Genomic DNA, 24,056 nt, shown 5'->3' with positions numbered 1-24,056 from the left:
ACCTTACTTAAGGAAGAATATACTAGCTTTGGAAGGGGTACAGAGACGATTCACTAGGCTGATTCGAGAAATGAGGGGGTTATCTTATGATGATAGATTGAGTAGACTGGGTCTTTACTCCTTGGAGTTCAGAAGGATGAGGGGTGATCTTATAGAAACATTTAAAATCATGAAAGGGATGGACAAGATAGAGGCAGAGAGATTGTTTCCATTGGTGGGGGAGACTAGAACTAGGGGGCACAGCCTCAAAATACGGAGGAGCCAATTTAAAACCGAGTTGAGAAAGAATTTCTTCTCCCAGAGGGTTGTGAATCTGTGGAATTCTCTGCCCAAGGAAGCAGTTGAGGCTAGCTCATTGAATGTTTTCAAGTCAAAGATAGATAGATTTTTAAGCAATAAGGGAATTAAGGGTTACGGGGAGAGGGCGGGTAAGTGGAGCTGAGTCCACGACCAGATCAGCCATGATCTTATTGAATGGCAGAGCAGGCTCGAGGGGCTAGATGGCCTACTCCTGTTCCTAATTCTTATGTTCTTATAAGGTAACCCCCTCAACTCCGGAATCAGCCTAGTGAATCGTCTCTGTACCACCTCCAAAGCCAGTGTATCCTTCCTTAAATAAGGTCATCAGGGAGCTCATCCCCTGAAGTCCCAAGGGATCCCAGCATCCCTTGGGAGCACTGTATATAAGCCGGCCCCTAAGGCCTGTTCCTCACTCTGGAGTGTCTTATTAAAGAATGAGGTCACTGTTACTTTAACCTCCCTGTGTGCAGCCTCACCTGTGTTAGGAACACAATAGACTTGAAGTGCCGTAAACTGCAGGGTTACGGACCTAGAGCTGGAAAGTGGGATTCGGCTGGAAAGCCTCTTATTGGCCGGCACGGACACGATGAGTTGAAATGGCCTCCTTCCATGCTTGTAAACTTCTATGATTCTAGACACTAGCCAGCAGAAACAATCTCTCAGTATCTACCCTGCCAATTAATTGTTTGTAAAGCGTATTTGAAAGCTCTGATGAGGTATTAATATGCAAGCTCTTTTTTAATATCAAATTACCCAATGGGATGTTTGTTAAAATGATTCAAATGTAGCACTCCCGAGGGCTTTTAGTGGGTGAAGTCACCACGTAGTGAGGCCCTGAGCAGGCCAGGTGCTGCCTGATTAAATTCTCAGTTTGTTCCCAGCCGAGGTAGCAGTTAAGGCTGCTACAATTGCGTCCAGCTTCTCTGGGCTGAGGAGAAAATCAGCCAGAGTTCCTGCTCCTGATCACACTGCGGAAAAGTGTGTGTACCTGGAGTCCAAGGAAGGACAGGATTGGGTTCAGCTATGGTGCCCTGTAGTTGAATAATCTGCTGTTTAGGCTCACACATGTGAATACTTGAATGTGGTGCTGGAAAGTTATTGCGAAGCGCCTCACTAGAACATGGCCAGTTGAATCCTGATTGACGGTCTGTTGGATTTGAGATGATCTGGTGATTTAAAAGCACGTTTGCTGTCCGCTCCACAAAGGGAATCAGGAAACACTGACCGTATCAAACCCATTTCACAAAGGACCCTTACACCCAGTGCAAAAAGGAGATTTCCATCGTATGAATTTGGGTTGAATTTCATAGAATCATGGGGCTCAACTTTCCCCAGTTATCTGCGTCGCTTTTTGGCGCACGGCGCTTTTTTTGGCATAAATTAAAATATCCCAGTTTCCCCAAAGTTTCTGTGCCAGCGTAACTCAGTTAGTTACGTTTATTTTTAGGTTAGTATTTTTTTGCGTCATATGATATCTGCGCAAGTTTTTCACATTTAAGCAAGTTTGGCCAATTTACACTTTCCCTAGGACGGCGTATGTGACCACTCCCAAAAAACCTCCTGGGCACTTAAAAACCAGCGCACGTTAAAAAATTGCCGCAGAAAGACGCCATTGTTTTCAGGCAAAGTTTTGGAGGGAGTCGAGAAGACAAAGAATATGCATCATGAAGCTTCATTTTTTCAAAGTCAAAAGGGAGAAAATGGAAGTCTAATGCAATTCTTTGTTTTTTTTTCAAAGTACCACCCCCGTCGCCTCACCGGGCTCGAGGGTCGGAGCGTCGGCCGGCAGAATCGCTCCCTCGCCCGGACACAGGAGCTCGGCTTTGAAAGAAGCCCGGGGTGGGGTGGGGGTGGAAGCCGAGCCCGTGTCCGGGCGAGGGAATGATTCTGCCCGCTGACGCTCAAGCCCAGTGGTGGGGTGGTACTTTGAAAAAAATCTAAAATTAAAGAATTGCATTAAACTTCATTGCCCCAAATGTCTTCATTGAACGCCTAGCTTCCCGTTCTAAGCCTATTGCGCATGCGCAGACCAAAGTGTAGTCCATACTAGGGTATCAACCTTGGGGGGAGAGAGAGAGGAAAGAAGCTGTAAGTCCTTTGTCCTGCTGTTTGGAGCTTCTTGCATTCTTGCAATTTAATTATGGGGGCAATATTGACAATGCCATACCTCGTGCAAGCCTTCCGCATGATGGTGCTGTGGAGGAGACGACTGATTCGACAGCATCGCATGAGGAACCTCAGAGCACGTAGGGTGCTGGGCAGGAGGCCTTACCCACATCGGGTATATCGAGACAGGCGTTCATATCTGCACCTGAGTGATGCAGACTGTGTCAGAAGGCTACGTTTCTGCAAAGAAGTTATAACCGAGATCTGTGAGTTAGTAAAAGCAGACCTGCAACCTAGAAGTGTCAGGAGGACTGCTTTGTCAGTTGAAGTGAAGGTTACAGCTGCACTTTCATTTTATGCATCTGGATCATTCCAGGCCACAACTGGGGATGTGTGTGCCATTTCTCAACATGCAACACATATCTGCATTCGGCAGGTGACTGCTGCACTATATGCCCAGAGGAATAACATAAAGTTACCCATGACCGCCAAGGCAATGCGTGACAGGGCTGTGGGCTTTCCCAGGATTGTTGGCTTCCCAAACGTAGAGGGCTGCATTGATTGTACCCACATCGCCTTGCAAGCACCTTTGGAGGATTCCAAGATGTACAGGAACAGAATGTGCAGCTCGTGTGTGACGACATACATCGTACCATGTCAGTTGATGCAAGATACCCTGGGAGCACCCATGATGCGTTCATCCTACGCGAGAGTGTTATATCTGCCATGTTTGAGCAGCAGCCAGAAGGGCAGAGCTGGCTACTGGGAGACAAAGGTTACAGCCTCGCCACCTGGCTCATGACGTCCCTACGCATAACCCAGACGGAAGCTGACCAGGAATACAACATGTCGCACATTGTGACGCGCAGCATCATAGAGAGGACCAGTGGCATCTTGAAACAACGTTTCTGATGCCTGGACCATTCTGAAGGCTACTTGCAATACTCCCCTGAGATTGTCGGTCAGTTCACTGTTGTGTGCTGCATGCTGCATAACTTAGCCATCATGAGGCAGCAGCAGCTGGTAGTAGAAGACCCACCTGAGGTGAGAGTGGTTGATGAGGAGGAAGATGTAGATGACGAGGAAGACGACGAGGAAGCCATGCAACTACCTGAACCCGGAGCACGACAGCGGAGGAGGGCGGGCCGTTGTGCCCCTTTAATGATTGGTCGAGCCTTGCGCCAGCAGCTCATCCGTGAACGCTTTGCTGCCTGAAAGCTCAATGGTAACTATTCCAAATGGACCATGTTTACTGTTTGGAGCTGTTCCGTAATATCGTGTTGTGTTAATGGAACAAATAATGGAAATGATTCTTCTTTACTTCAAAAAGTTGTTAATAATGGAACAAACAATGGAAATGATTCAGTTATAATTTAAAATATATTTTATTCAAATGTTTAACAAACACTTGTTTGCACTTAACTTAACTTTAATGAAAATATTCTTGAATCAAACTTTAAAGTTTTCAGTTAAGATCACTTAAAAATCTTAAGATCACTTACAAACTTTTAAACGTAAATTTACATAACTTATAAAAAACTTTTAATTTGAGAAAGTTACAATAACAGCAGCAGCAGCAGCAAAGAAAGCCTACACCCATCTCTCCTCCACCTTATTCCAAGACCGCCCGCTGCGCTTGGTCTTGTTGACTCCACCCCTGCCCACAGGCGGTGGCGCAGCGTTTCTTGAGTTGGTACCAAGCTTATTCTTTCGAACATCTCGGGTAATGCGCACTTCTTGACTTGGGGGGTGGGGGGGATGGGTGAGGAGGCGGCAGGTGGTAATGTGGAAGGCCCGGCTTGGGATTGGAGTGGGAGTGGCAGTTGATTCTGTCAATGGGCACAGAGTCTGGGCGTGTTCCCTTATTGCAGCAGCTAACTCTGACATTCCTTCCCTCATGTGCCCTGACAGTGTGTCAACTACCTGCGACATTCCTCCCTCATGTGCACCAACGTTGTATCCGCTGCCTGTGACATTCCCTCCCTCATGTGCCAGGACAGTGTTCCCATTTCCCGTGAGAGTGTTGTTACTTCTCCCGACAGCCCCAATACCTCATCACTCACCCACTGATGGTGTCCAGGAGTAATCGTGTAAGGTCAATGCTCTCCGCACTCATTGCCGTCATCTGAACCACATCTGTTAGATCCTGCACCTCAGGAGAGCGCTGTCGAGCTCTCCTTCCCCTCCTCACCCTGGTGTGGCTTGCTGCATCTCACTGGGACCCACAGCCTCGGACTGTGAGAAACCATGGAATGTCCCAACACTCGTACCACTCAGGGAAGCGGCTAGCACCTCAATGGGTGGCACCTCCTCCAGAGTACAACAGTGAGGGCTTCATCCTCCCCCTCACCCTCACCCCCATGTTCTTGGTCTGGAAGGTGGGATTGAAAGATGTTCTCCTCTTCAGACTCGCCCTCGTCTGAATCTTCTGCATCCGCTTCAGCCTCATCAGAGTTGGCCTCAGGTTCTGCAAAATATAACAGAACAGACAAATGGTTAGCAGCAGAGGAGGGGGCAGGGTGGGTGGCATGAGTATGCTCACACAGTGCAGGCAGCAGGCTGATTAGAAGGACCACGATGAATGATAGCACATTGCATCAACCAAAGCATAGCTGACAGAGACATCCCCATGAACCGAAGCATGGCTAGCCCGCGCAGTACTTAACATTTAGCAAAGCCAAACTGTGGAATTTGCAGGACTTACCTCTCCCTCGAGTGTGGGCCCAGCTTGTGCAGTGGTGGTTGCTTTTCTCCAGGCAGGACCCTTCAAAGCAGCGACCCTCTCTTCCAAGTGTGTCAGTGGGTGCAGATTTGCCGGGCCTCCTCCTGTTCGAGTTCTTTCGCTTTTGTTCTTTCTTGTTTGCTGTGTGTCACTTTCCTCTGCAAAGATGAAAATATAACTTGTTAGAGAGGGTGGGTGGGACATATCCAGATGGTCACATTTACAATTGCAATTCCAGTGAATAAATTAAAATATTACTTACACTAACTATTTGACCACTGCCACTTCTTGTTGCACTGGCCTCCAGACTTCCGGGTGGTCACCATTGCACAGTAACCTTCTGCAAGTTGGTTCCAGCGTTTCTTCATTTCTTTTGGTGAAACTTTTATGTGACCACTGCTGGTGTCCAGCTCGTGCCATCTGGCCTCAATCACAGTAACCAGTGCCTCCACTTCATCCTGTGAGAAATACTTGGTCCTTGAGCCGCGTTGCATTTTGTATTGCAGCTCCGATTTTTCCAATGAGAATTAAAGTTCTCACACAGAACTGGCGCTTTAAAAATGGCCGAATGCAGACCGGGAGCGGTACTGGGCATGCGTGTCCATAGCAGTCACGTCAAAAACATTAATTTTTTTTCACGCATACGCAGAAGGGGAGGGCATCGTTTTTTCAGCGCAGACATTAGGCTCCACCCCCCGAAGCTACAGGACAGGCTGCGTGGCACCAATTTCAAAAAATAGAACAGGGAAACTTGCTAGTTATTTTTTGGAGTAGTCGTGGTCCCAAAAAATGGGCGTAACTCTTGTAATACAGCAAAAAACGGCATTGGGGAAACTTGAGCCCATAGAAATCTACAACACGGAAGGAGGCTATTCCGGCCCATCGTGTCCACACCGGCCAACAAAGAGCTATCCAGCTTAATCCCACTTTCCAGCTCTTGGTCCGTAGCCCTGTAGGTTAAGGCACTTCAAGTGCTCATCCAAGTACTTTTTAAATGATGAGGGTTTCTGCCTCTAACACACTTTCAGGCAGTGAGTTCCAGACCCTCACCACCCTCTGGGTGAAGAAATTCCCCCTCAATGCCCCTCAAAACCTTCTACCAATTACTTTAAATCTATGACCCCTGGTTGTTGACCCCTCTGCTAAGGGAAATAGGTCCATCCTATTCACTCTATCTAGGCCCCTCATAATGTTATACACCTCAATGAGGTCTCCCCTCAGCCTCCTCTGTTCCAAAGAAAACAACCCCAGCAAATCTAATCTTTTCTCACAGCTAAAATTCTCCAGTCCAGGCAACATCCTGGCAAATCTCCTCTGTATCCTCTCGAGTGCAATCACATCTTTCCTGTAATGTGGTGACCAGAACTACACCTATATCTAAGGGATGAAATCGAATTCATTGCACCATCTGTCCATAATCGTGTTAGCCCCCACTGCACTGGGTCACTGAAGGAGAGAACAGGAAAGTCTCCTACCCTCTTAACGTTGGCAGTGTACTGTCTCATTGCAATCTTTTCCACCGTGCTTTCAAACCCAAAGAATGACTTGATGTCCAGCGATGCAGATTGCTCGAAGCAAGTCCATTCCTCATTGTCAGGGTGAACCTGGAGCAGGGAAATCGACATGGACATGTTTAAAACCGAGACCCACACAAATTCCCCCTTCGGTCTCTGCACCAACTGCTCACTGGCGTGGACACAGCAAGCCCCAGTAATGCAGCCAATGCAGGAAATGCAGACGGTATTGAGACAGCATGCAAACACACGGTATCGAGACAGAATGCAAACACATGATGTCGAGACCGCATGCAAACGCACGGTGTCAAGACAACATGCAAACAGACCGTAGGCATCGTGCAGACAGAACACAAACAGCAACCAAACAAACAGAGGCCAGAAAGTAGAAAGCCCACAAACACGAAAGCACGGCCAACGTACATAACAACTTGCATTTATATAGCGCCTTTAAGATAGTAAAACGTCACTTCACAGGAGCGATTATTAAACAAAATTTGACAGCGAGCCAAATGCGATATTAGGACAGGTGACCAAAGAGGTAAGTTTTAAGGAGCGTCTTAAAGGAGAGCAAGGCAGAGAGGTTCATGTTTAAAACCGAATTTTAAAATACACAGTGATCCAGCACAGCTCCTAGCTGCCGGAGTCTGCAACTCACGCTGTAACTGCAGAGCTCATTGACGAGGACCCTGCTGGAAAACGTCTCGTTGTGAGCCTCGATCAGCAATGTGCGATCCTTCCAGTTTACTGTGTTCTTCTGGATGAAGTAGACATATTCCACCCCTGCAATCTGCAATGGGTCACAGAGGTTTGTCACAGGCATTGCCCTATTAACAGGCACAGAGACACTCTCCCTTTAAACAGGCACAGAGACACTGCCCCTTTAAACAGGCACAGAGGCACTGCCCCTTTAAACAGACACAGAGACACTGCCCTTTTAAACAGGCACAGAGGCACTGCCTCTTTAAACAGGCACAGCCAGATCGCAAGGGGACACCAGGCAGAGACTCAAATGGCAGAAGAAAGGCCCAGAACGAGTCCAATACTCTTGAACACTGCCCTAGTCCAATGCTCAAAACGCAGCCCAGGATATTCTGGATACTCTCAGCCCTGCCCCGCATAGGTCATAGAATCAGAGAATGATACGGCATAGGAGGAGGTCATTCGGCCCATTATGCCTGTGCCGGCTATTTGAAAGAGCGATCCAATTAATCCTACTCCCCTGCTCTTTCTCCATAGCTCTGCAAATTTTTCTCCTTCACGTTTTTATCCAATTCGCTTTTGAAAGTTGTTATTGAATCTGCTCCACCTCCTTTTCAGGCAGTGTGTTCCAGATCACAACCTCGCTGCATTAAAAAAAAGGTTCGCTACTCTCAGTCTAATCCAGGTCCGATACACCCAGCCCATCAGAAGTCCGATATTTCCTGTCCATCCCTGCACAGGTCTGATACACCCAGCCTAGCCCTGCCCCGCCCAGCCCTGACACACCTCTCTCAGCCCAGCCCTGACACACCTCTCTCAGCCCAGCAGAGGTCTGATACTCCCAGCGCATCCCAGCAGAGGTCTGATACTCCCAGCGCATCCCAGCAGAGGTCTGATACTCCCAACGTATCCCAGCAGAGGTCTGATACTCCCAGTAGAGATCTGATACTCCCCTTCCATCCCAGCAGAGGTCTGATACTCCCAGCGTATCCCAACAGAGGTCTGATACTCCTCTCCCATCCCAGCAGAGGTATGATACTCCCCTCCCATCCCAGCAGAGGTCTGATACTCCCCTCCCATCCCAGCAGAGGTCTGATACTCCCAGTGTATCCCAGCAGAGGTCTGATACTCCCAGCAGAGGTCTGATACTCCCCTCCCATCCCAGCAGAGGTCTGATACTCCCTGCGTATACCAACAGAGGTCTGATACTCCCCTTCCATCCCAGCAGAGGTCTGATACTCCCCTCCCATCCCAGCAGAGGTCTGATACCCCGCTTCCATCCCAGCAGAGGTCTGATACCCCGTTTCCATCCCAGCAGAGGTCTGACACTCCCAGCCCGGGTCAGGCAAGCACAAGTCTGATGCTCCTGGTCCACTGTGATGAGTTGCCTGTAAGAGCTGGATTTGGTGATTACAACGTTCGCTCACCTTCTTCAGCAGCCGTGGTGCATCCACATTCAGCTTGCAGCTCCTCTCCACAATGTGCAGCGATTCATCTTCACTCTTGTATTCACTGAGTTTCTCACTACCCAGGAAAACCGGGATCAACGGGCACGTCGGGAATCTCTTTTCATAAGCCTAGAATAGAAAGATCATTCCTTCAGTGAGCAAAGGAATAAACAGGGCTTAACCCTGGGCTTTCCCTAGCATTGATAATCAAATCAACAGCCGAGACTCGCAATAACTGGTGAAATGACCAAATGCAACAGTACAGCCATTTCCAGGTCCTCTGCGTCACATCAGCTGCTTGCTTATGTTTGCCAATTTCTCCCTCTCCTCCTGAAGGCCGTGCCTCTTGCTGGGCTCCAGCTCAACAGTGAGCGGCAACCCTCCAGTCCCTCGCCAAACTGACTATTCTTCGTGTGAGGCTTCGGGCCAGTACTTCCATTTCTTACTGATCTGTCCAAGATATTGGGAGTTTCCCAATGGGAATTCCCCTTTATTATGTTAACTAAGGTATGTGGTGGATGAGCAATGGAAGGATGCCAGTTAGCGCTTGTGACCCTGTGTCAAACTGTGCCCACCTACCAGTACCCTCCCTCATAGTTACAGGCAGAGGTGCACCTAATATCCAACAACATTGCGGGATTAGCTACAGGTCAACACAGCTGTACCAGCTGTTGTTAGGTCACCTGCAACTAATATGCATGATAGAGTGCATGACACACTGACCTACATTGGTTCCCAGTCAGGCAATGCATCGACTTTAACATTCTCATCTGTTTATGTATGCTCACGGGTTTGTACAGCTGTTGTATGGTGCACCATTTTGTCGTCTGGAGGAGGCGAGTGTGGTGTTCCTGCACCTTACTACAAAATCACACGAGGCTTGTACTGCAGTCACAATCACTACGTGACCTTAACCTTTATTCCCCGGACCAAGGAGTGCTGACCCTGGGTGGGACCTCCCCTTTTATACCTAGAAACCCAGGTGAGGAGTGTCTCCCACAAGTTCACCCCCTGTGGTCAGGATGTGCATTTCTAGGGTATAAGTACAGCATACAGGTGTTGCATGAAGGTTACAGTTACATGAAGGTTACCGTTGCATGATGGTTACATACGTGACATCACCTCCCCCCCCCCCCCCCTTACGTCTTTTTGTGTCAAAGGTTAAGTTTTTCAGGTGGTCGACGCTCTCTCGTGGAGCGCCGCAGTTGGGGCTCTGGTGGTTGGGCCGTGGCATGCATCTCTGTCACCTGAGGTGATTCCGGCCTGTCCGGGCTGGCCGCAGGGACTGTGCATGCTGTGGACTGTCCTTGTTGCTCGTCCACTGGCAGCGCTGTGGGTGACATCTCATGCTCTTCTTCAGGTTCCTCCGTGTCTATGCTGAACCTTTTCTTTACTTGGTCCAAGTGTTTGCGGCATATCTGCCCATTGTTTAGTCTGACTACTATGACCCTATTCCCTTCTTTGCCAATTACTGTGCCCTCAAGCCACTGGGGTCCCAAAGCATGGTTAAGAACAAATACGGGGCCATCCATTTCTATACACCTCCCCCTTGAGTTTCGATCATGGAACTCGGTTTGGGACTGGCACTTGCCCTCAACAATGTCTGCCAGGGCTGGGTGAATGAGGGACAGCCGCGTTTTAAGCGTGCGTTTCATGAGGAGTTCCGCTGGCGGGACTCCCGTGAACGAGTGCGGGCAGGACCTCTAGGCCAGCAGGAGGCGCAATAGGCGCTACTGAAGGGAGGGTCCTTAGATGCGTAGCATGCCCTGTTTTATGACTTGGACCACACGTTTCCCTGGCCATTGGAAGCCGACTTGAACGGCGCTGTCCGGACGTGTTTGATACCATTGCCCGACATAAACTCCTGGAATTCATGGCTGGTGAAACACGGGCCATTGTCGCTGACCAGGATGTCTGGCAAGCCGTACGCTGACTCTCCACGGTGATGGATGTCGTGCACGAGTTTATATGATGCACTCGATCCATTTTGACTATGCAGCGACACCGATCAGGAACATTTTCCCCATGAATGGGCCCGCATAGTCTATGTGAATACATGACCATGGCCTGGTGGGCCAGGGCCACGGGCTGAGTGGGGCCTCCCTGAGGGCATTGCCCAGCTAGGCATACGTCGTGCACCTGCGAACCCAGTGTTCCAGGTCTGAGTCAATCCCCGGCCACCATACCGGGCAATGGCCTTCATTAACACGATGCCAGGGTGCTCGCTGTGGAGTTCCCTGATGAACGCTTCCCTTCCTTTCTGGGGCATGACCACTCGGCTGCCCCATAGCAGGCAGTCGGCTTGGATGGAGAGCTCATCCATCCGTCTCTGAAATGGTCTGACCTCCTCGGGGCACGCCCCGTGTGCGGGCGCCCAATCCCCAGTCAGAACATATCTTTATCATGGATAGGAGGGGGTGTCTGTTGGTCCAGAGTTTGATCTGGTGGGCTGTGATGGGGGAGCCTGCGGTGTCAAAAGCCTCAACGGCCATGACCATTTCGGCGCTCTGCTCCGACACCCCCTCAGTGGTGGCCAGTGGAAGCCTGCTGAGCGCGTCAGCGCAATTTTCAGTGCCTGGCCGGTGCCGTATGGTGTACTCATACGCAGCCAGCATGAGAGCCCATCGCTGTATGCGAGCTGACGCATTGGCATTGACAGCCTTGCTGTCGGACAACAGGGATGTAAACGGCTTGTGGTCCGTTTCTAGCTCGAACCGTCTACCGAAAAGGTACTGTGCATCTTTTTCACACCGTAAACACAAGCGAGTGCTTCCTTTTCGACCATGCCGTATCCACGCTCTGCCTGGGAGAGTGACCTGGAGGCATAAGCCATCGGTTGGAATCGGCCGTCATCATTCCCCTGCTGCAACACACACCCAACCCCTTAGGATGATGCATCACACGTTAAAACCAGTTTTTTTACAAGGGTCATACAAAGTCAACAGTTTGTTAGAACACAGCAGGTTCCTCGCCTTATTGAAAGCCCGTTCTTGACAGTCCCCCCAAAGCCATTCACTACCTTTACGCAGGAGCATGTGTAACGGCTCCAACAATGTGCTTAAGTTCGGCAGAAAGTTCCCGAAATAGTTCAAAAGTCCCAGGAATGATCGCAACTCCGATGTGTTGCCGGGCCTGGGCGCCCGGCAGATCGCCTCAGTTTTTGATTCAGTGGGCCGGATCCCGTCTGCGGCAACCCTCCTGCCCAAAAACTCGACCTCTGGGGCCAAAAACACACACTTGGCCTTTTTCAGCCGCAAGCCTACCCGGTCCAGTCGGCGTAGCACCTCCTCCAGGTTGTGGAGATGTTCCTCGATGTCTCGACCCGTTATAAGGATGTCGTCTTGGAATACGATTGTTCCAGGAATGGATTTGAGCAAGCTTTCCATGTTTCTCTGAAAGATGGCTGCCGCCGAATGAATGCCAAACAGACACCTGTTGTGGATAAATAATCCCTTGTGCGTCGTGATGGTGGTCAGAAGCTTGGATTCTTCAGCCAGTTTCTGAGTCATATAGGCCGAAGTGAGGTCCAACTTCGTGAACAGCTTTCCACCTGCCAGCGTGGCAAAAAGGTCCTCCGCTCTCGGGAGCGGGTATTGGTCTTGCAGCGACACTCGGTTGATGGTGACTTTGTAGTCGCCACAAATCCTGACCGAGCCATCAGCAGAGGACAGGAACGATGGGACTTGCCCAGTCGCTGAATTCAACAGCCGAAATTATGCCCTCTATGAGCAGCCTATCCAATTCACTTTCAATTTTCTCACGCATCACATACGGCACGGCTCTGGCTTTGTGGTGCACTGGTCTGGCGTCCGGAGTGATGCGTATCACTACTTTAGTGCCCATGAACATTCCGACACTGGGTTGAACAGTGACCCGACCTTTTGTAGGACCTGTGAGCATGAACTTCGTTCCACAGATGAAATGGCGTGCACATCCCCCCCATTTCCAGTTCATCTCGGCGAGCCAACTCCGCCCCAAAAGCGTGGGGCCATTTCCCGGGACGATCTAGAGTGGCAGCCGGCTCTGTGATCCATTATGTGTTACTACCAAGTTTGCACTGCCTAGCACTGGGATGATCTCTTTGGTGTACGACCGTAGCTGCGTCTCAATGCGTTCCAGTTTGGGCCTGCTAGCTCTGTGTGGCCATAGTCTCTCAAATTGTTGGACGCTCATAAGTGACTAGCTAGCTCCCATATCCAGCTCCATGCGCACCATCATCATGGGTGGCGTTTTAGTGTATGAGTTGTGGACGTCAGCCACATGAACCCGCTGAACTTCAGCATCCATGGCTTTTCCCCAGGCATCATCCTGCATTGCAGACCCCTCGTCTGGTTCCTGTCTCGCAGATTAGCCTTGCTACAGCCTTTTTGCACATCCTGGCCAAGTATCCACTGACGTTACAAATCCTACAGGTATAATGCTGAAACCTGCAGCTTTTTGCAGTATGTCTACCCCCGCACCTCCAGCATGAGCTGAGATTGTTGTTAACAAAAGGACTGTTACCAGGCATTCCTCTCTGATTGCCCATTTGGTTGTTTCTAACCACTCTGATGGTGGGTGTTAATGGTCCCATCGTGGGACGCATTGTTCCTCGTGATGGCGTGAATTGCCGATCCCCTTTCCATTGTCCCTGTTGCGGGCCCACCCTAGAGTCTGTTGCTGCCTGGGCGGTTTTGAAATGCCCTTGCCTGCCTGCGGGGTCCCAAGCCGCGTTCACCATGTTAACTCCCTGGTCCATCGCCACATTAGTACCAGGACTGCGCATGTAAATTAGCTTGCTCTCCTCTTCCCCTGCCATGAAGGTCTGAGCTATCAACGCCGCCTCTTCTAAGTCCTTGGTCTCTATGAGCTTCCTGAAAATCCCGGCATGATTAATGCCCTCAATGAAGAAATCCCTTAACATCTCCCCCCTGCAGGCGTCTGTGAACTTACAGAGACTGGCCAAGCGCCGCAGGTCCGCAACGGAGTCTGAGATGTATTGTCTCTCCCGACGCTGGTGTGTGTAGAACCGGTGCCGGGCCATGTGTACGCTACTCGCCGGCTTGAGATGCTCACTGATCAGCTGGCTGAGCTCTTCAAAGGACTTGTCCACTGGCTTTTGGGGTGCGAGCAGGTCTTTCATCAGCGCATAGGTCTGTGGTCCGCAGCTGGTCAGTAGATGCGCCCTCCACTTGTCAGCCGCTGTCACTCCCAGCCAGTCCTTCGTGACAAAGCTCTGCTGGAGTCTCTCCACGAAGTCGTCCCAGTCCTCACCCATACATTAACGTTCCTCTGTGCTACCGGTGGCCATCCTCGTGGTTCGGTGATTCCCGTTTCTCGTCGCCAAATGTGGTGTCCCTGCAGCTTACTACAAACTCACACGAGGCATGTACTGCAGACACAGTCACTACGTGACCTTAACCTTTATTCCCAGGACCAAGGAGTGCTGACCCTGGGTGGGACCTCCCCTTTTATACCTGGAAACCCAAGTGAGGAGTGTCTCCCATAAGTTCACCCCCTGTGGTCAGGGTGTGCATTTCTAGGGTATAAGTACAGTGTACAGGAGTTGCATGAAGATTACAGTTACATGAAGGTTACCGCTGCATGATGGTTACATACATGACAACGAGGGTCCCCAATGGAAAAATCTCTACGTGGGGGAATCCCATGCAATAGGTTTTTAAGTCGGTTCATGGACTCCCAGGCCGCCTGCAATTTCTGCGATCTGGAGGAGTCCGTGTTCCATGTTTTTATGGAATGTGTGAGGTTGCAGCCCCTCTTTCAATAGTTGAAGGGGCTGTTCCTCAAATTCTGGTTACACTTCAGTCCCACACTCCTGATCTTTGGACACACTGTGTGGAGGGGAGCGGGCAGGTCGGAAGGCCTCCTCGTAGGACTGCACCTAGGCATGGTCAAGGAGGCCATCAGCCGGTCCAGGCAGCGGGCGATCGAGGGGGTCATTCAGCCCAACTGCCTGCCTCTCTTCCATGGCTACATCCGAGCCAGGGTGTCCCTGGAGATGGAGCATGTGGTGTCCATCGGTACGCTCGCGGCCTTCCGCGAGAGGTGGGCGCTGGAGGGACTGGAGTGCATCATCACCCAAATTTTAATTTGATGTTTTTTGTCTAAAGTTTAATTTGTTTATTGTGCCGGTTTTAGTGCCCCCGCGCCCCCCCCCCACCCCACCAACCACCTTTTAGCCAGGGGGCATTTGTATAATTTGTGTTTCAGTGCCCTCAAAAAAAACTAAGAAAAACCAAGGGGGCACTTGAAAAGTGTTTGGCGTGTGCCTCCCCCTTTAATCAGGGGGCGCTTGATTTTGATTTAATGATTTTTATTGTTCACAACAAAATAGTTGTACAGCTGCTCCCGGGAACAGAATTTTAATTTAATTTGGTAAAGTTCCTATGTTAATTTGAACATTTATGGGTTCTAGTGCCCTTACAAAAAGGGGGTACTTGATTTAAAGTTCTAACTAAAATAATGTAGAGCTGTTGAGTTGGGAGTGGCTTAACCAGTCACGTGATGTTCACAAGACTCAATAAAACCCCAGCCAGTTGGGTTCAGGGGATCCACGATGAGGCAGGTGGTTGTGAGCCTGGTAGATGAACTGGTAATGTGTAGTGTGATTGTTAAACCTTTGGCTAATAAACCAATTTGTTTTTAATAGCAATATGTTGCTATGAATTCTTAAGCAAAGAACTCTTGAAGCAAATACATTACATCATCTTTGTTTTCAAATCCCTCCATGGCCTTGCCCCTCTCTATCTGTGTAAATCCTGCAGCCCCACAACGTCTCAGTGCTCCCCCAATTCTGGCCTCTTGCGCATCCCTGCTCTTCTTCACTCTGCCATTGTGGCCGTGCTTCAGAAACTTAGGCCTTAAGTTCTGAAACTCCCTCCCTAAAGATCTCCAAGTCTCTATCTCTCTCTTCCTCCTTTAAGACGCTCCTTAAAACCTACCTCTTTGATCAAGCTTTTGGTCACCTATCCGAATGTCTCCTTATGTGGCTCGGTATTTGATAACGTTCCTGTGAAGTGCCTTGGGATGTTTTACTAGTTAAAGGTGCTATATAAATATAAATTGTTATTGCTATTACACCAGTAGGTCTCCCTCTGCCTTCTTCTAGACAGGCTGCGACACTGTCCCACGGAAGGATACCCTGGAGAGGCAAGCAGGGCCACACTCCTGGATACCCCTCATTCTGCAGCACCTCCACTTTTGCAAGGTATCAAACAGGGGGGGGGGCAGGGGGAAATATCATACTGCTTCATCCCTTGGTCACAGGCCCAGTTCCCTCCGTTCACATCTTCCACACAAAGGTATGAAGATAGAGTTGGCTAAAGTGGACTGGGAAATAGATTAAAGAGTAGGTAAGCAGTGGCAGACGTTTAAGAAGATATTTCAAAACTCTCAGCAAAGATATATTCCAGTGAGAAAGAAAGAATCCTAAGAGAAGGATGAACCATCCGTGGCTTTCTAAGGAAGTTAAGGATGATATCAAATTGAAAACAGAGGCATATAATGTTGTGAAGATTAGTGGTAGGCCAGAGGATTGGAAACTTTTAGAAACCAGCAAAAGACGACGAAAAAAATAATAAAGAGGGAGAAGATCGGTTAGGAGAGTAAACGAGCAAGAAATATAATAAAAGACAGTAAGAGCTTCTATAGGTATATAAAAAGGAAGAGAGTAGCTAAAGTAAAAGTTGGTCACTTAGAGGATGAGACTGGGGAATTAATAATGGGAAACAGGGAAATGGCAGAGACTTTGAAAAAATATTTTGCATCGGTTTTCATGGTGGAAGACACTAAAAGCATCCCAATAATAATAGATAATCAAGGGGCTATAGGGTTGGAGGAACTTAAAACGATCACTATAATTAGAGAAAAAAACTAGGCAAACTAATAGGACTAAAAGTGGACAAGTCCCCTGGACCTGATGGCCTGCATCCTAGGGTCTTAAAAGAAGTGGCTGCAGAGATAGTGGATGCATTGGTTGTAATCTACCAAAATTCCCTGGATTCTGGAGAGATCCCAGCGGATTGGAAAGCCGCAAATGTAACGCCCCTATTCAACAAAGGAGGGAGACAGAAAGCAGGAAACTATAGACCAGTTAGCCTAACATCTATCGTTGGGAAAATGCTGGAGTCCATTACTAAGGAAGTAATAGTAGGACATTTAGAACATCATAATACAATCAAGCAGAGTCAGCATGGTTTTATGAAAGAGAAATCATACTTGACAAATTTGCTGGAATTCTTTGAGGATGGAACAAGTGGGGTGGATAAAGGGGAACCAATGGATGTAGTCATTTGGATTTCCAGAAGGCAGTAAATAAGGTGCCCCATAAAAGGTTACTGCACAAGATAAGAGCTCACGGGGTTGGGGGGAATATATTAGAATGGATAGAGGATTGGCTAACTAACAGAAAACAGAGAGTCAGGATAAATGGGTCATTTTTAGGTTGGCAAACAGTGACTAGTGGGGTGCCGCAGGGATCAGTGCTGGAGCCTCAACTATTTACAATCTATATTAATGACTTGGATGAAGGGACCGAGTGTACTGTAGCCAAATTTGCTGATGATATAAAGATAGGTGGGAAAGCAAGTTGTGAGGAGGACACAAAGAATCTGCAAAGGGATATAGATAGATAAGTTAAGTGAGTGAGCAAAAATTTGGCAGATGGAGTATATAATGTGGGAAAATGTGAGGTTATTCACTTTGGTAGGAAGAATAAAAAGCAAATTATTATTTAAATGGAGAGAGACTATAAAATGCTGCAGTACAGCATTTGGGGGACCTTGTACATGAAAGACAAAAAGTTAGTATGCGGTACAGCAAATAATTAGGAAGGCAAATGGAATGTTGGCCTTTATTACAAGTGGGTGGAGTATAAAAGTAAACAAGTCTTGCTACAACTGTACAGGGCGTTGGTAAGACCACACCCGGAGTACTGCGTACAGTTTTAGTCTCCTTATTTAAGAAGGGATATACTTGCATTGGAGGCAGTTCAGAGCAGGTTCATGAGGTTGATTCCTGAGATGAAGGGGTTGACATATGAAGAAAGGTTGAGCAGGTTGGGCCTCTACTCATTGGAGTTTAGAAAAATGAAGAAAAGACACAGTGTTCTTTTGCTCGTGTTTGTTATTTAGTCTCAGCCCCGATGTCTGGTCAGCAGATTTCACCAGAGTCGGCAACTCTGAATCAACTGTTTGATAGACTTAATACTGTCCACGTTCACATCTTTCAGGGCCAGTGCAAGTAGCACCGGTTTGTTCCCGGACTCCTTGGACACGGAGGTGACGAGATGCTTTGCATAGACGTGGACGAGAGGCTCATCCTTTCCCATTAGGATCTTTGTGGTAAACGTGGACTTGCTGATCTCATCCGCCACACTATGTGGTGTCACAGAGATCAGTGTCCCTCGTACAGGAATCTAGAACTAGGGGGCATAGTTTCAGAATAAGGGGTCACCCATTTAAAACGGAGATGAGAAGGAATTTCTTCTCTCAGGGGATCGTGAATCTTTGCAATTACCTACCCCTAGAGATGTGGAGGCTGGGTCATTGAATATATTTAAGGTGGAGATAGACAGATTTTTGAACTATAGGGGCATCAAGGCTTATGGGGAATGGGCAGGAAAGTCGTGTTGAGGCCAAGATCAGATCAGCCATGATCTTATTGAATGGCAGAGCAGGCCCGAGGGGCCAAATGGCCTACTCCTGCTCCGATTTCCTATGTTGTTATGTATGTTCTATTGTCTCGGCTCACTGGGTGCTGCCAGGGACTGTTGTTACCCAAAGATCTTTGCAAAGGCAAGGGTAGCTACAGTAATATTAGTAGCCTTTGTAATTGCTACCGACATATTTGCCTCCACATGCTGCCACTTACATTTAAGTGGCCACGTCACGTTAAATTAACCTTTTTTTGTAGGCAGCACTTTAGGTTTCTGGTGCCCCCCAACCAGCAAGCAACGATTGCCAGATGCAATTTAGGTTGGGACTGGAGCCACGTTAAGTAAATGACTACCAAAAATCGGGATGGTGGGGAGGTGGTGAATCATCACATTAATGGTCAGGTACCATGTGACTAACCCCCGATCGGAAAATCTACGCCAGTCTCTGTATACAAGACTGCCTGACAGAATGAGAATCCAACTCTGGGAGCAGGAAAGTGGAACTTTATTAGGCTGGGTGACTGTTGAGGTCTCCTCACTGTACAACGAGTGTGGAATACTGACAATCTCATTTCCTTTAACAGATTGTGCCAACATGCCCCATCAATTATCCTGAGAACATGTAAAAGTCCTCTGTGTGTGTGTGCGCGCGCGAAAGAGAGTCAGAGAGATGCTTAAGTCTGTTCCACGTTCATGAGACAGAGATAAAAAAGAAAAATTTGAATTTATATAGCACCTTTCACGACCACTGGACGGCTCAAGGAGCTTTACAGCCAATTAAGTACTTTTGAAAACACAGCAGCCAATTTGCGCACAAGCAAGCTCCCACAGCAATGTGATAATGACCAGATTATCTGTTTTTTTGTTGTGTTGATTGAGAGATAAGTATTAGAACATAAGAATTAGGAACAGGAGTAGGCCATCTAGCCCCTCGAGCCTGGACACAGGGATAACTTCCCTGCTCTTCTTCGAAATAGTGCTGAAGGATCTTTTATTTCCACTTGAGAGAGCAGAATGGGCCTCAGTTTAACATCTCATCCAAAAGACGGCACCTCCGACAGTGCAGTGCCCTCTCAGCACTGTAATGGCGTGTCAGCCTAGATTTTGTGCTCAGGTCCCTGGAACGGGACTTAAACCCACAACCTTCTGACTCAGAGGCGAGAATGCTACCCACTGAGCCACAGCTGACACTGATATCCCTGATAAAGTGCAACATCCCCACTGACACCTGGGAGTCCCTGGCCTTAGACCGCCCTAAGTGGAGGAAGTGCATCCGGGAGGGCGCTGAGCACCTCGAGTATCACCGCCGAGAGCATGCAGAAATCAAGCGGAAGGAGCATGCGGCAAACAAGGCTCCCTGCCCACCCTTTCCCTCAACGACTATCTGTCCGACCTGTGACAGAAACTGTGGTTCTCGTATTGGACTGTAAAGCCATCTAAGAACTCATGCTAAGAGTGGAAGCAAGTCTTCCTCGATTCCGAGGGACTGCCTATGATGATGATACACACACTCACACACACACACACACACACACATACATATATATATATATATATATATAGCTGTGTTTAAGAAAAAAAAGAACTTGGATGTATATAGCACCTTTCACAATCTCAGGATATCCCAAAGTGCTATGCAGGTTGTATGTATGTGTGTGTGTGTACAGGCTTGTATCACATGTAGATTCATGTTGTCAGGATAATCTGTGAGGTATGCTGGCATAATGCCTTTAAGCTTCTAAGAAAAAGGAGTGTTTGCTTTATTTAAATAACATTGTGTAAGAGAGAAATATATACACACACTTTGTGTGTGGGAACATAAGAACATAAGAAATAGGAGCAGGAGTAGGCCATTTGGCCGCTCGAGCCTGTTCCGCCATTCAATAAGATCATGGCTGATCTGGTCATGGACTCAGCTCCACTTCCCTGCCTTCTCCCCATAACCCTTGACTCCCTTTTCATTCAAAAATCTGTCTACCTCCACCTTAAATATATTCAATGACACAGCCTCCACAGCTCTCTGGGGAAGAGAATTCCAAAGATTCACAATCTTCTGAGAGAAGAAATTCCTGCTCATTTCCATTTTAAATGGGTGACCCTTTATTCTGAAATTATGCCCCCTAGTTCTAGATTCCCCCACGAGAGGAAACATCCTCTCTGCATCTACCCTGTCAAGCCCCTTCAGAATAAGAACATAAGAAATAGGAGCAGGAGTAGGCCATATGGCCCCTTGAGCCTGCTCTGCCATTCAATAAGATCATGGCTGATTTGATCATGGACTCACCTCCACTTCCCTGCCCGCTCCCCATAACCCCTTCTCCCCTTGTCGTTTAAGAAACTGTCTATTTCTGTCTTAAATTTATTTAATGTCCCAGCTTCCACAGCTCTCTGAGGCAGCGAATTCCACAGATTCACAACCCTCTGAGAGAAGAAATTTCTCCTCATCTCAGTTCTAAATGGGCGGCCCCTTATTCTAAGATCATGCCCTCTAGTTCTAGTCTCACCCACCAGTGGAAACATCCTCTCTGCATCCACCTTGTCAAGCCCCTTCATAATCTTATACGTTTCGATAAGATCACATCTCATTCTTCTGAATTCCAATGAGTAGAGGCCCAACCTACTCAACCTTTCCTCATAAGTCAACCCCCTCAATGCGGAATCAACATAGTGAACCTTCTCTGAACTGCCTCCAAAGCAAGCATATCCTTTCGTAAGTATGGAAACCAAAACTGCACACAGTATTCCAGGTGTGGCCTCACCAATATCCAATACAGCTGTAACAAGACTTCCCTGCTTTTATACTCCATCCCCTTTGCAATAAAGGCCAAGATTCCATTGGCTTTCCTGATCACTTGCTGTACCTGCATCCTATCCTTCTGTGTTTCATGCACAAGTACCCCCAGGTCCCACTATACTGCAGCACTTTGCAATCTTTCTCCATTTAAATAATAACTTGCTCTTTGATTTTTTCTGCCGAAGTGCATGACCTCACACTTTCCAACATTATACTCCATCTGCTAAATTTTTGCCCGTCTGCCAAACTTAGCCTGTCTATGTCCTTTTGCAGCTTTTTTATGTCCTCCTCACACATTGCTTTTCCTCCCATCTTTTATCGTCAGCAAACTTGGCTACGTTACACTCAGTCCCTTCTTCCAAGTCGTTAATATAGATTGTCAATAGTTGGGGTCCCAGCACTGATCCCTGCGGCACCCCACTTGTTACTGATTGCCAACCAGAGAATGAACCATTTATCCCGACTCTCTGTTTTCTGTTTGTCAGCCAATCTTCTATCCATACTAATATATTACCCCAACTCCGTGAACTTTTATCTTGTGCAGTAACCTTTTGTGTAGCACCTTGTCAAATACCTTCTGGAAGTCCAAATACACCACATCCATTGATTTCCCTTTATCCACTCTGTTCGTTACATTCTCAAAGAATTCCAACAAATTTGTAAAACATGACTTCCCCTTCATAAATCCATGCTGACTCTGCCTGATCAAATTTTGCTTTTCCAAATGTCCTGTTACTGCTTCTTTAAGAATGGACTCGAACATTTTCCCAATCACAGATGTCAGGCTAACTGGTCTATAGTTTCCTGCTTTTTGTCTGCCTCCTTTTTTGAATAGGGGCGTTATATTTGCAGTTTTCCAATCTGCTGGGACCTCCCCAGAATCCAGGGAATTTTGGTAAATTACAACCAATGCATCCACAATCCTTGCCACTGCTTCTCTTAAGACCGTAGGATGCAAGCCATCATGTCCAGGGGATTTATCTGCCTTTAGTCCCATTATCTTTCTGAGTACCACCTCCTTAGTGATTGTGATTGTGTTAAATTCTTCCCCCCCCCCCCCTATAGCCCCTTGACTATCCACTGTTGGAATATTGTTAGTGTCTTCTACTGTAAAAAATGATACAAAATACTTGCTTAGAGTTTCTGCCATCTCCATGGTCTCCATTACTAATAACCTTCCGGAAATACTAGGGGACCGAAGGTCTAGTGAGAAGGAGGAACTGAAGGAAATCCTTATTAGGTGTGAAACCTTATTAGGTGGGGAAATTGATGGGATTGAAGGCCGTTAAATCCCCGGGGCCTGATAGTCTGCATCCCAGAGTACTTAAGGAAGTGGCTCAGGAAATAGTGAATGCATTGGTGATAATTTTCCAACAGTCTATCGACTCTGGATCAGTTCCTATGGACTGAAGGGTAGCTAATGTAACACCACTTTTTAAAAAAGGAGGGAGAGAGAAAATGGGGAATTATAGACTGGTTAGCCTGACATCAGTAGTGGGGAAAATGTTGGAATCCAATTATTAAAGATGAAATAGCAGCGCATTTGGAAGGCAGTTTCAGGGTCGGTCCAAGTCAGCTTGGATTTATGAAAGGGAAATCATGCTTGACAAATCTTCTGAAATTTTTTGAGGATGTAACTAGTAGAGTGGACAAGCGGGAACCAGTGGATGTGGTGTATTTGAACTTTCAAAAGGCTTTTGACTAGATCCCACACAAGAGATTGGTGTGCAAAATTAAAGCACATGGTATTGGGAGTAATGTACTGACATGGATAGAGAACTGGTTGGCAGACAGAAAGCAGAGAGTCAGGATAAACGGGTCCTTTTCAGAATGGCAGGCAGTGACTAGTGGGGTGCCACAGGGCTCAGTGCTGGGACCCCAGCTATTTGCAATATACATCAATGATTTGGATGAAGGAATTGAGTGTAATATCTCCAAGTTTGCAGATGACACTAAGCTGGGTGGCGGTGTGAGCTGTGAGGAGGACGCTAAGAGGCTGCAGGGTGACTTGGACAGGTTAGGTGAGTGGGCAAATGCATGGCAGATGCAGTATAATGTGGATAAATGTGAAGTTATCCACTTTCGTCGCAAAAACAGGAAGGCAGAATATTATCTGAATGGCGGCAGATTAGGAAAAGAGGAGGTGCAACGAGACCTGGGTGTCATGGTTCATCAGTCATTGAAAGTTGGCATGCAGGTATAGCAGGCGATGAAGAAGGCAAATGGTATGTTGGCCTTCATAGCTAGGGGATTTGAGTATAGGAGCAGGGAGGTCTTACTGCAGTTGTACAGGGCCTTGGTGAGGCCACATCTGGAATATTGTGTTCAGTTTTGGTCTCCTAATCTGAGGAAGGACATTCTTGCTATTGAAGGAGTGCAGCGAAGGTTCACCAGCCTGATTCCCGGGATGGCTGGACTGACATATGAGGAGAGACTGGATCAACTGGGCCTGTATTCACTGGAGTTTAGAAGGTTGAGAGGGGATCTCATAGAAACATATAAAATTCTGATGGGGCTGGACAGGTTAGATGCAGGAAGAATGTTCCCAATGTTGGGGAAGTCCAGAACCAGGGGACACAGTCTAAGGATAAGGGGTAAGCCATTTAGGACTGAGATGAGGAGAAACTTTTTCACTCAGAGGGTTGTTAACCTGTGGAATTCCCTACCGCAGAGAGTTGTTGATACCAGTTCATTGGATATATTCAAGAGGGAGTTAGATATGGCCTTTACAACTAAAGGGATCAAGGGGGTATGGAGAGAAAGTAGGAAAGGGGTACTGAGGTGAATGATCAGCCATGATCTTATTGAATGGTGG

At 47.8% G+C, this 24,056-nt stretch overlaps 1 protein-coding gene across 1 annotated transcript in view; it reads right to left on the bottom strand.

Annotated features, from left to right (window-relative positions):
* The window catches only part of LOC139242068 (SEC14-like protein 5), a gene marked incomplete at its 3' end in the record, with an annotated part of 67,334 nt that overhangs the window by 30,208 nt on the left and 13,070 nt on the right, over positions 1-24,056 (bottom strand). Inside the window, exons 3-5 of the mRNA XM_070870213.1 lie at positions 8,772-8,921; positions 7,301-7,432; positions 6,604-6,732 (exon numbers count right to left, since the gene is read on the bottom strand). Of these exons, the coding sequence (XP_070726314.1) occupies positions 6,604-6,732; positions 7,301-7,432; positions 8,772-8,921 (411 nt within the window). The remainder of the gene's footprint in view (positions 1-6,603; positions 6,733-7,300; positions 7,433-8,771; positions 8,922-24,056) is intronic.

Source organism: Pristiophorus japonicus, unplaced genomic scaffold, assembly GCF_044704955.1.
Source record: "Pristiophorus japonicus isolate sPriJap1 unplaced genomic scaffold, sPriJap1.hap1 HAP1_SCAFFOLD_1190, whole genome shotgun sequence".
Lineage (NCBI taxonomy): Eukaryota > Metazoa > Chordata > Chondrichthyes > Pristiophoridae > Pristiophorus > Pristiophorus japonicus.
The sequence above is the reverse complement of the archived record's forward strand: the minus strand, read 5'-3'. Positions and strand labels throughout refer to the sequence as shown.